Raw genomic sequence first — 13,194 nt, 5'->3', positions numbered from 1 at the left:
TCGAGCCCCGCGTCGGGCTCTGGGCTGATGGCTCAGAGCCTGGAGCCTGGTTTCCGATGCTGTGTCTCCCTCTCTCTCTGCCCCTCCCCCGTCATGCTCTGTCTCTCTCTGTCCCAAAAATAAATAAACGTTGAAAAAAAAAAAAATTTTAAAAAAAAAAAAGTATTTTTTTGAAGCATTTGTCAGAGCAGTTAAGAGAAGTGAACTGGAGTAGTTTTAGACTTGATTTAGCAGAGATTTTTACGCTTATTTTGGAATTCTGTTTTCAAATAAAAAATTAATTTTGAAAATACAAAATTGTGGGGCAGGAATCATTAATCTTAGAGTGTATATGGATACTTGGGGCACCTGGGTGGCTCAGTGGGTTGAACGTCCAACTCTTGATTTCGACTCAGGTCATGATCCCAGGGTCATGGGATCAAGCCCCCTGCTGGGCTCAGTGCTCAGTGTGGATCCTGCTTCGGATTCTCTCTTTCTCTCTGCCCTCCTTTCCCACTTGCATTCTCTATCAAAAATTAGGGGTGCCTGGGTGGCTCAGTTGGTTGAGTGTCCAACTTCTGCTCATGGTTCGTGGGTTCGAGTCCTGCATCGGCTCACTGCTGTCCGTGCAGAGCCACTTCGGATCCTCTGTCTTCCTCTCTCTTTGCTCCTCCTCCCCCAAATAAACATTAAAAAATAAATTAATTAAAATTAAAATTTAATAAAATAAACTTCTAGGAAAAAAGATTGTATATAGATATTTAACCGTGTTAAGGAAGCTTTAAGAAAAAATTTCTTTTTAATGTTTGTTTATTTTTGAGAGACAACACAACCAGGGAAGAGGCAGAAAGAGACGGAGACACAGAATCTGAAGCAGGCTCCAGGCTCCGAGCGGTCAGCACAGAGCCCAATGCTGGGCTCAAACTCATGAACCACGAGATCATGACCTGAGCTGAAGTCGGATGCTTAACCGACTGAGCCACCCAGTCCCCCCCCAAGGAAGCTTTTTAAATGTGTTAATGTTGGCTTTTGGATTTCTAAGCCTATGAAAGCATTCTTGGCCTGGAAATTAACTATGAGTTCTTAGCAATGTAGTTTTCTAATTGTTAAATGTTATTATATTCCAGCTGGATTGTAACCTTTTTGAAGGTATTGTGTATGCATTTATAATCTTCTTGTGTCTCCAGAGCCTGGCATAGTTTCTTGAATATGTGGGACTTTGGTATAGATTGCTCGGGGGCAGATCTAATGTGTTTTGAGTGAATGCAACATTCTCAGTCCTGATGGACAGAGCTATGATTCTTCCATACGTGGTGGTGGGTTTTCATTGTGCCAGACCATGGCTAAGGGAAAGGTTTCTTTCAGTTTCTGGAGGAGTGACTTCTAACTCCTTATAACACTGATAAGTCATGGTAATTGAGAGCGCCCTAACTATAGCAACTTCATTAGGAAGAAGACAGGAAGAAAACCAGGGGCACACTCGCTGTACAACTTTATTTCTAAAGAACTGCAAAACTTGTGTGCTTGCAGATCAGGGAGCAGAGAAACATGAAGGGACGAGTCAGTCCTCTGGAATCACCGATCAAGAGAAGGAGTTGTCCACCAGTGCTTTCCAGGCTTTCACAGTAAGCAGCGGTTTCTTTCGATTTCCGTTTTTAGGATCTGTCGAATATGAATCTTTTCACAATGAATTTTTAAATTTATAACTTTTGTTCTGTAATAACTCAAGAATTAAGTTTAGAGAGTAGGTTTTATTTAAATTTTTTAAACACTGGGAGTTTAAATATGGTAAAAGGAATGGGAGTAATTTGAGCCATTCCCAAGTTTTTGTGTTTCATAAACGTGTTGACTCTTACAGTGTTATTTTTTTTTTCAGTCTTTTAAACTTAGATTTGTAATTATATGGGTCAGTCTTTTCAGTTCACTTCTTTGTTCGGTGCTCTTTCTTGCATGTTCTTTAAAATGGAACCCCATGGGGCGCCTGGGTGGCGCAGTCGGTTAAGCGTCCGACTTCAGCCAGGTCACGATCTCGCGGTCCGTGAGTTCGAGCCCCGCATCAGGCTCTGGGCTGATGGCTCGGAGCCTGGAGCCTGTTTCCGATTCTGTGTCTCCCTCTCTCTCTGCCCCTCGCCCGTTCATGCTCTGTCTCTCTCTGTCCCAAAAATAAATAAACGTTGAAAAAAAAAATTAAAAAAAAAAAAATAAATAAAAAAAAAAAATAAAATGGAACCCCAGAAGTTTCTTGTCAAAACTTTAACTTTTCTGATGTTAAACGATATGAAAGAAAACCTTATTTGACTATCAGGTTACATACATGTAAGCAGAAGAATTTGATACTTGGGTATTCAGAGCATATTTATTAGAAATTAAATCATATTACCTTTCTTGGGCTAGCCTCAGCTGTTATACCGTGCTAGCAATATATGCCTATATACGTGTGTGTGTGTGTGTGTGTGTGTGTGTGTGTGTGTGTGTGTGAGAGAGAGAGAGAGAGAGAGAGAGAGAGAGAGAGATGTGGTTCTATACATGTACATAGGTATATGATACACTTACGTGTCTATGTATGACTTATACACATAGTGGTGTTAGAGTGTGAGTCTTGAGAAATAAATATCTGTAATTTCTAGCTTTATTGAGATCTAATTGACATATCCCAGTTTCTTAATTGACATGAATATTGTTTCATTCAGTGACTTTAATTAGTATACTTGGGGAATTAGATCTGTCTTTTTAAAGTTTTCCAAATAGAGACGAATGAAACGTATTTGGAAATGAATGTCTTAGTTTTAAAGGTAATAGGTAATTTTGTCTGTGTGTGTGTTTTTTTTTGTTGGTTTGTTTTAGGCTGGAAATTATGATGCCTGTCTGCAACACCTTGCCTGCCTACAAGAAGTGAACAAAGATGATTATAAAATAATTTTGAATACAGCAGTGGCTGAGTTTTTTAAAAGTAACCAAATGACAACAGACAGTTTGAGACAAACACTTAACCAACTGAAGAATCAGGTGATACACAAATGAATTTAGCTATAAAAATGTTGTAATATTCTCTGAATTGTGAAGTAAAAATACTTAAGGAAAATTAATATGACTTGTCTGTTATTGGTAGCACAACTTCTAATGTGTCTAAAACAACTTGCATTAGTTTTATTTGTATAAAATTATTATTCCAAGAAATGAAACGTATGTTGTGTAATTTTATTTTCTAATTTGAACAGAATAGACTAACCTACAAATTTGAATGAGCTTTGGAATTTTGAAGGAAAATTAAAGTGGAAGTCTATGAAGAAGCTTAGCTGCTGAGATTATCTTTCTTGTGACTGCAAAGATCTGATGATAATAATGTGAGATTGTTTTAGCATTTTGGATCAGGAGATGTTAATTGATTAAATAGAAGATATCCTGATTTATATATGGTTTGGTGCTTGCCTTGGTCATCGGTCATAACGGCAACATCTCTCCCATCACAGGGTTAGAGCTTTGGTAGTCAAGAGGGCTAACGAAGATGACGATGATGGTAGGATCGGGTAGCAGACATTTGTTGCCTACTATGTAATGGGGCCCTGCTGAGAACTTTGCACGCAGCATCTCACTCTTTCCAGCAGTCCTATAAAGCAGCCACTATGATGTTTCTCATTTTACAGATGGGAAAGCTGAGGTACAGACAGCTGGTGTAAATTGTCCAAAGACACAAAGCTCTTAAACGAAAACAGCTCCATGAACCCAGTTTCTCCTTTGACTCTAGGGCCTGTGCCTCTGAACTGCTTCAAGGTCTTGAGACCTTTTTGAGCCCCTGTCCTGTGTTCCTGGGTACCATTATGCAGTAGAGTATCACCCTAAAATGTGACCTAGTTAGAAATAAGTGACCCTTCCAGGTTCTTTGTAATTTTTGGGGGGAGTAAAGATACTCTACAGTATCACCCTATACATGGTATTGTTAGAAATAAGTAACCTGTTCAGGCTCTTCCTAATTACAGGAGTGAAGTAATTTACTGGCTGGATCAATCTTGATCTCAGGGTTGGGAGTTTAAGCCCCATGTTGGGCATAGAGATAACTTAAAAAAAAAAAAAAGAAAGAAAGAAAAATGGCCAATATTTATCAAACTCTTATGTGATTCCAAATTCCATATTAAATGCGTTTTATGTTTTATCTCCTCTAATTCTCATATTCAACCCTTGAGATAGGTCCTTGTAATTGCAGTTGTAAAACTGGGGTTTAGAGAGCCTAATGATTTTAATTTATGTGGCCAGGAAAAGTAGGAGCAAGATTCAAACCAGACCTTCAGGCTTTTTTTTTTTTTTTTTTTTTTTTTTTAAGTAAACTCTACATGTGGGATTCAAACTTACAATCCAAGGTCAAGTGTTGCATGCTCTAAGGACTGAACCATCCAGGCACCCCCAGACCTTCTGACTCTTTTTAACACTTTTTAAAATTAGTTTATTTATTCTGAGAGAGAGAGAGAGCAAGCAAGCTGGGGAGGGGCAGAGAGACTGGGGGACAGAGAGTCCCAAGTGGGCTCTGTACTGACAGCAGCTAGCCCGATATGTGACTTGAACTGACAAACCGTGAGATCGTGACCTGAGCCGAAGTCAGCCGCTTAACCAACTGAGCTGCCCAGGCACCCTGAGTTTTTCTTATAGATTGTAAGTGGTCTCTACACCCAATGTGAAGTTCGAACTCACAACCCTGAGATCAGGAGTCTCATGCTCTACCAACGAAGCCAGCCAGATGCCCCAAAATCTTTTTTATTTTTTTATTCCTTTAATTTTTTAAAAAAAATGTTTGTTTATTTTTGAGAAGAGAGGCAGAGAGAGAGGGACACAGAATTCCAAGCAGGCCCCATATTGTCAGTGCAGAACCTGACCTGGGGCTCAGACACACGAACCTTGAGATCATGACCTGAGTTGAAATCAAGAGTCGGATGCTTAACTGACGAGCCATCCAGATGCACTGCCCAAAACCTTTTTTAGAATAAGAAAGAGACTCTTGCAAGCTTCCTGTTAAGCCAAGAAAACTGCTTTTTAAAATCCTTTCACCAGCCTTTTTTTTTTAATGTTTATTTATTTATTTTGAGAGAGACAGACAGAGATGAGAGAGAATCCCAAGCAGGCTCCGCCCTGTCAGGGCAGAGCCCTATGCAGGGCTCATCCCAGGAACCATGAGATCATGACCTAAGCCAAAATCAAGAATCAGAGGTTGTTTTTTTTTTTTTTTTTAAACAATGACCCACCTTTTTGTTTTTTAATTTTTTTTTAACGTTTGAGGGACAGAGCTTGAGTGGGGGAGGGGAAGAGAGAGAGGGAGACTCAGAATCTGAAGCAGACTCCAGGCTCTAATCTGTCAGCACAGAGCCCGACATGAAGCTTGAAGTCACGAACCATGAGATCATGACCTGAGCTGAAGTCAAACGCTTAACCAACTGAGCCAACCAGGCACCCTTCACCAGCCTTGATTCTTAATAAGGCTGGTTCAGTAATACCCCTCATGCAATCCACTGTCTTGTGTTTCCTGGAAGTGTTTATACCCATGTCTCCTAACTTTTCTCTAAATCATACTTCTGTTCAGGGTCCTATGCCCTGGGCATAGTTACATACATACCTTTTCAACCCATTCCACTTCTATTATGCTTTATCTCATTTAACGAATAGTGTTTGTTTTGGCTAGAGCCAAACAAGTTCATGTTTTTCGTGAATCACAGAAAGTGTGGCGGTTATATATGTCACAAGTTCAATCCTTTTTGAATCCAAAATTCCTTAATTTGTCCAAAACCCCCCTTTCTGGCTAAGAATTAACCCATTCTTAGCTCATTCTCTCTGCATTACATTACTACCAAGAAGTATTGTCTTTCTTTGGAAATTGAGTTTTCTCTACAGAGACTATTTTTAATCATTGGAAGATAGTGACTTGAAGTGAAGATGATACAGAAGCTCCGAATTCCTGATATGCCCGTGCTGTTGGTCAGAGAGGACCAGTTGGTAACATTAGCACCTCCCTGTCAGGCTTACGCGTTATAACTGAAGTCTGCAGATGTCTGATTACAGATGACTATGTGTCCTGAAACTTCTGGTACCTTGTCATTAGCAAAACGTTAAGTTCATCATGTATATCAAAGTTCCACTGCTTGATGTAGGGGAACGTCAGTCTTAGAATTAATTATTTAACATTGCTCGGTAACTTATTCCAATCTTCATAATGACAAAGAAAGATTAGTTTTAATACTAATTCCAGCTTTGTGTATTACATGAAAGTACAGAATGGCTATGAAACTTTATTAAAATTTGCAAGCCTACTGCAATAACTTAGGGAGGGGATAAGCAGGTAGTCGTTAGCTTTAAAATGCAGAGTGTGGGGGCCCCTGGGTGGCTCAGTCAGTTAAGCATCTGAGCCCCACATCGGGCTGTGCACTGACAGAGCAGAGTCTGCTTTGGATTCTCTCTTTCTCTCTCTGTCCCTCCCCAACTTGTGCTTTCTCACTCTTAAAATAAATAAACTTATAAAAATAAATTTAAAAAATAATACAATGCAAACTTATTTTTTTTCTTCTGGTATCAGATGTAGATGTTAGTGTTTTAGTAAAGCCATCAATAGCCTATTTTTGTTGTTTATTTAAAGATTCTATTTTTTTAAGAGCTCCTGGGTGGCTCAAGTCAGTTAAGTGTCTAGCTCTTGATTTTGGCTTAGGTCACGTCACGACTTCACGGTTCGTGGGATTGAGACCTGCGTCCATCTCTGTGCTGACAGTGCAGATCCTGATTGGGATTCTCTTTCTCTCTCTGCCCGTTCCCTGCTTGTGCTTGTTTGTGCGTGCACGTGCTGTCTCTCAAATGTGAGAAAAAAATTTCAAATAAAATAAAAAATCTGCTTTCTTTAAGTTATGGGAACAAAACCTGAACGTAAGAGGAAATTCAGAAAATATACTTCCTAGCTAGCTATAAGGCCTTGGGCAAGATAGTTAAGCTTTTTGTGCTGGTCTTCTTACTTATAAAATGGGAATGATAATGTCTGTGTCCTTGAGGTATGGTAAGGATTAAATGAGATATTCTCTGGAAAATGTTTAATGTAGCAGGTCTGGCCCATAGTTAAGTAGTTAGCTGTTTGTTAATGTTTAAGTTTTAGTTTAGTTTTTACAAAATGGAATCAAGCTTACGTATACATAGTGCGTAACATAGTGCACATGGGAAAGATTGTTTTGAGTTTTGCTCGCTCCCAAGGAGGCTACAAAGTGGGGAACCAGTTCAAAAGCCGTGTTGGCGGTTGAGACGTTCTTCACAGTGGCAAGGAACAGACTTGCCTTGCCTTGTCTACATAAAGTCCCATGAAAATGTTTTACTTAATGGAATTTTATTATTAATAAAATAATTTTTAGTAAGAATAATTAAAATCTGGAAGTTCTGTTGAAAATGTGGAAAAATCCAGAGTGAGAAATGTTGGCCTGTGTTCCCGTTTACTCGCATAGCTTCTTTCATTTCTGTTTATTTTCTTACTGTTTTGAGAACATATCCTGGCTGTTTCCTAGGTCCACTCAGCTGTCGAAGAAATGGATGGCTTAGACGACGTGGAGAACAGCATGTTGTATTACAATCAGGCAGTCTTTCTGTATCATCTGCGGCAGTACTCAGAGGCCATAGCAGTTGGTGAAAAGCTCTACCAGTTCATAGAACCTTTTGGTATGTTCTCTCAAGTCTAGAACTTCCCTGTCATACTCAGAGGGGGCTCTGGTAGTTTCTTACCCAGTTAAATCAAGGAATCACATGCCACTATTTAAAGAAAGAAGGAGGGGCGCCTGGGTGGCTCAGTCGGTTGGGCGACTGACTTCGGCTCAGGTCATGATCTCACGGTCCATGAGTTCGAGCCCCACGTCGGGCTCTGTGCTGACAGCTCGGAGCCTGGAGCCTGTTTCGGATTCTGTGTCTCCCTCTCTGTCTTACCTTCCCCCATTCATGCTCTGTCTCTCTCTGTCTCTAAAATGAATAAACGTTAAAAAAAAAAAATTAATTAAAAAAAATAAAGAAGGAAAAAAGCTGTGTCCAGTTTTAGCCACTAAAAATAAAAAAGGTAAGAATGACATTACTTTTAGGGGCGCCTGGGTGGCGCAGTCGGTTAAGCGTCCGACTTCAGCCAGGTCACGATCTCGCGGTCCGTGAGTTCGAGCCCCGCGTCAGGCTCTGGGCGGATGGCTCAGAGCCTGGAGCCTGTTTCCGATTCTGTGTCTCCCTCTCTCTCTGCCCCTCCCCCGTTCATGCTCGCTCTCTCTCTGTCCCAAAAATAAATAAAAACGTTGAAAAAAAAAAATTTAAAAAAAAAAATAAAAATAAAAAAAAAAAGAATGACATTACTTTTAGATGAACCCAGGTTTTCTTCTCCCATTTCCTCCCCACTCCTACCCCTCGATTTTTGCAAATTGTGATCAGAAATGAGGTTGCTAATTGGAAAGACTTCGTGCTTTTTGTTTTTTTCTTTGCTGTGTGAACACAGCTTCGTGTACCTGATCCGTTCTTTATGGAGCGGTGTATTAAGAGTGGGGATGTTAGCGGACAGCCTGGTATCTTCTTGTCTGTTGCCCCCCTGACAGTTTCGTGGGTAATCCCTGGAGTAGATAGTACAGACTCTGTTTTGGTGTCGCGATTATCTCGCAGTTACTAGCCTTGAGTAAGCGTAGTAAGAAAGGTACGGGGAAGGGAAAAAAGAGGGAGCAAACAAGGCAGCAAAGCCAGATCTAGGAGGTGGTTGTTAGAGAGGGCTGTTTGTTTCCAGCCCACAAGCAGTCAGATTTCAATGTGATCATGTTTTTGTCTTTTTCTTCAGGTTACTTTCTTTTAAATTCAAAACACTAATGCCAGTTCTTGATTTATAAACACCTGATTGCTAATGTGGTTCCCGCAGGATAAGAAGTAGAGTGTGATGGCTCCTCTGTGGGGCTTGGGAAGAGTTACAGGGTCCCGTTTTGCTGTCAGCTGGTTGAATGGCTGTTTCCTGTGGCTCCAGGGAGGCATTTTCAAGGTGCTCCTCTCTTCCTCTGTCCTGAGGGCATGGTGGCTGGACAGATTGGGCAGGAGAGATGCCCGTGCTGAAGATGGTGTAAACAGCGGCCAGTTCCTTTCTCTGTAAAGCTGGAAATCAGAATTATACCTCCAGGATGACACAGATGGATTTTTCTTTTTAAATTTATTTTGGGAGAGAGTGCGCACACATATGAACTGGGGAGGAACAGAGAGAGAGGGGGAGAGAGAATCTCAAACAGGCTCTGTGCTGTCAGCTCAGAGCCCAGCTTGGGGCTTGATCTCACATACTGTGAGATCATGCCTGACCTGAGCCAAAATCAAGAGTTGGACTCTAAACCAACTAAGCCACCCAGACGCCCCCTCAGATGTATTTTTCTCTAAAGCTTTTTTTTTTTTTAAAGTAATCTCTACACCTGATGCGGGGCTTGAACATGTGACCCCAAAATCAGGAGTCGCACGCTACACCGACCTTGCCAGCCAGGCACCCCTACGAAGCTGGTTGTTAGAATTTCGGGAACCGTTCATGAAATCTTGTTCCTATGTACGGTGGCCAAGTGGAATAAAGCCACCGAGGCAGAATTCAGATCCATTTTTCTTCTTCTTTGAAAATTGTTACTGTTATTTTTAAAAACTTTACTGCTTGGTTCTTCACACAGCATGTATTTATTGAACATACACGGTGGACCCAAACTGTTCTGGGTTCTGAAGATAATGTAGTGACTGAAACAGAGCCTTTACCCTCGTTAAGCTTATATTCTAACACGAGAGAGAGCGACACAATAAGTATGTATTGTGAGGTAGCCAAATGCCATGAAGAAAAGCTAAAATTGGTAAGAGGATAGAGATGGACTGGGAACGCTGTTTTTAGGTAAGGCAATCAAGGAAGGCCTGGGGTAAGACAGCATTTGAAAAGAGACCTGAGTGAAGAGAGGAGGTGAGCCACGTGACTCTTGAGGGGAAGGCATTCCAGCCAGAGGTGATACTGTGTACAGAGCATCTGAGATGAGCTTGAGTTTGCCGAGTGAGAGAAACAGCAGGTCATTGACCTGGAGCCAGGTGGGGAGAACAGTAGCAGGTGACGTCAGAGGCAGCAGGGTAAGGAACAGGTGAAGTCCTGTGGCCTGGGTAAGGACTTAATGTTTTCGTTGGTTTTTTAATTTTTTTTAATGTTTTTATTTTTGAGAGTGACAGAGTGTGAGTGGGGGAGGGGCAGAGAGAGAGGGAGACACAGAATCCGAAGCGGGCTCCAGGCACAGAGCCCGATGTGGGTCTCCACGTCACGGATCGTGAGCTCACGACCTGAGCTAAAGTCGGACGCTTAACCGACTGAGCCACCCAGGTGCCCCAAGGACTTAGTGTTTTAAGAGTAGTGGTGGGATGCGTGCCCGGTTGGTTTAGTCAATTGAGTGTCCAACTCTTGATTTAGGCTCAGGTCATGATCCCAGGGTCCTGGAATCGAGCCCTGCATTAGGCTCTCTGCTGACAGTGCTCGCGCTCGCGCTCTCTCTCTCTCTCTCTCTCGCTCTCTCTCTCTCTCTCTCAAAATAAATAAACTTAAAAAGAGTGGTGTGAAACCCGTAGAGATATATGACCTTTGTGCATCAACCATGTTGATTCTAGTTTTCAATTGATTCCACTCCGGCCGCTCTGTAAGAACAAGAATGGAATCGGGAAGACTTGTTAAAAGGCTCTTAAGGGCTTTTAAATTTTTCTGGTCTTGATTTTAGCATCCTTTTTTAGATCTTATTTTTCCTTTTATCTTCTCTTTTGAAAGGAAAAGAAAATAGTATTATGACATACCAGGTTACCCTTTCTCTCTTCATTGGGCTCTTCTTGCTTTGAAGTCCTTGTTAGAGTTGGAAGGAACCTCAAGAGATCACCTGGTTCACTCCCCTGCCTTCAAGCAGGTGAAGTATTCTCCCCATTTTACAGGTCAGCCAGCTGAGGTGTAAAAATTAGCTCGCTGATATATAGAGGCAACATATCCAGTAAGTAGCTGAGCAGGTACAGGAATTGAGGTTTCCTTCTACCTGAAGTGATTCTCCTCATTTGGTGTGTTGGTAGATATTTTGCCAAAGAAGGATCGGCTAGTAGAAACCCAGCGACGGGAGGCCTTCAGATAGAGAATACTGCAATCGCATTGTTGGTATTGCAGGTTGCTTCCCTTCATGGCTCTGGGGGATGAACACACATTTCAATAAAGAGACTTAGGGGGCGCCCGGGTGGCTCAGTCTGTCAAGCGCCTGACTTTGGCTCGGGTTATGATCTCACGGTTCATGAGTTTGACCCCAGGTCTGAGAGCACCGAGCCCACTTTGGATACTCTGTCTCCTTCTCTCTCTGCCCCTTTCCCACACATGTCCGCCCGCCCTCTCTCTCATTCTCTCTGAAACATAAGTGAACATTTAAAAACAAAAAACAAAACAAAAATAAAGATTTAGGCTTTGCTCTTTAGGAATCTGGGGAGAGGAGTGGTCTGAAATGTTTGCTTTAGTTTGGATTGTAACTTTTCTTTTCTTGTTTTTTTCCCCCAGAAGAAAAATTTGCCCAAGCAGTGTGTTTTTTGCTTGTAGACCTATATATATTAACCTATCAAGCTGAGAAAGCTTTGCATCTTCTTGCTGTCCTAGAAAAAATGATTTCACAGGGTAACAATAACAAAAATGGGAAGAATGAGGTGAGTGTTGTAAGGTGATCAGATTAAAATTTATGGTTATTAAATATTTTAACAGCTTTATTGAAATGTAACTCATTATACAGGATGGTGGCTATCGTTAATAATACTGTATAACATATTTGAAAGTTGATAAGAGAGTAGATATTCAAAGTCCTCAGCACAAGAAAAAAGACCTTTGTAATTGTACAGTCTAGTGATGGATGTTTTAACTAGACTTATTTTTTTTTCCTTGCAATGTTATTTATTTTTGAGAGACAGAGAGTGTGAGCAGGGGTGGGACAGAGAGAGAAGGAGACACAGTATCTGAAGCAGGTTCCAGGCTCTGAGCTGTCAGCACGGTCTGACGCGGGGCCTGAACTCACGAACCGTGAGATCGTGACCTGAGCCGAAGTCAGACACTTAACTGACTGAGCCATGCAGGCGCCCCTAGCTAGACTTCTTTATTTCACACTTGATACAGATATCTAATTGTTATGTTGTAGACCTAAAACGTAATGTTATATGTCAATTATACCTCAAAAAAATCTTTTTTGTTACAGCTTATTTTTTTGTTGTTTATAAAAATTTTTTTAATAAATGAAAATCAAAAGAATTATGCCTACCCTCAGGTGGCCCGCAGGCTACGTAGGGAGAGACAGATGAGTTAAATTTTTTATTAATGAGGGCAGTCTGGCTGGCTCAGTTGGTAGAGTGTGTGGCTCATGGTCTCAGGATCATGAATTTGAGCCCCACTTTGGGCATGGAGCCTATTTAACTAAAAAAAAATTTTTTTTGATTAATGACCTAAAAAAAAGCAAAGGTAAATATAATTCACATCCACAAAATTTACCTTTTTAAAGTGTATAATTCAGTGGTTTTTAGTATCCTTCCTGAGTTGTATGAGCATCACCACTGTGTACATTTTCATCACCCCAAAAAGGAACCCCGTACCCGGTTAGCACTTTTTCTTTTCCCCTTCCCCCAGCCCCTGGCAGCCACAAATCTTTTTTTTTTTTTTTTTTTAAGTTTATTTATTTTGCAAAAGAGAGGAAGCAGGGAGGGGCAGAGAGAGAGAGAGAGAGAGAGAGAGAGAGAGAGAGAGAATCTAAGCAGGCTCTGTGCTGTTAGAGTGGAGCATGATGCCGCGCTCAAATTCCTGAACTATGAGATCGTGACCGGAGCCAAAACCAAGAGTCAGACGCTTAACCGACTGAGCCACCCAGGTGCCCCTGATGTACTTTCTATTTTTGTGAATTTGGACTATCCTGGCCATTTCATATAAATGCAGTCACATAATATGTGGCATTTTGTGATTGGTTTCTTTCACTTAGTTTGGTACTTTCAAAGTTGACCAGGTTGTAGCATGTATATTTCTTTGCTTTTTATGGCCAGATCATACTCCATTGTGTCAATTTGCCACAGTTTTTTATCCATCAGATGATGGTCATCTGGGTTGTTTTCCACATTTGGTGATATAAGTGATGCTACTGTGAACATTTGTGTACAAGTTTTTGTGGCGGCATGTTTTCATTTCTCTTGGGTGCGTGTCCAAGAGTG

The 13,194-nt window shown here is 41.2% G+C and overlaps 1 protein-coding gene across 7 annotated transcripts in view; it reads left to right on the top strand.

The window, feature by feature from the left end:
- Nucleotides 1-13,194, top strand: part of CNOT10 (CCR4-NOT transcription complex subunit 10) — a 70,738-nt gene that overhangs the window by 14,885 nt on the left and 42,659 nt on the right. For all 7 annotated transcript variants that reach the window (XM_047099290.1, XM_047099288.1, XM_047099291.1 and 4 more), the window contains exons 2-5: nt 1,510-1,604; nt 2,824-2,985; nt 7,497-7,647; nt 11,516-11,658. In XM_047099290.1, the coding sequence (XP_046955246.1) occupies nt 1,510-1,604; nt 2,824-2,985; nt 7,497-7,647; nt 11,516-11,658 (551 nt within the window). The remainder of the gene's footprint in view (nt 1-1,509; nt 1,605-2,823; nt 2,986-7,496; nt 7,648-11,515; nt 11,659-13,194) is intronic.

Source organism: Lynx rufus, unplaced genomic scaffold (assembly GCF_022079265.1).
Source record: "Lynx rufus isolate CCGP_SWC_20201006 ecotype Redwood Valley unplaced genomic scaffold, mLynRuf1.p SCAF_5, whole genome shotgun sequence".
NCBI lineage: Eukaryota > Metazoa > Chordata > Mammalia > Carnivora > Felidae > Lynx > Lynx rufus.
Note: the sequence above shows the minus strand (reverse complement) of the source record. Positions and strands in the feature narration are given on the sequence as shown.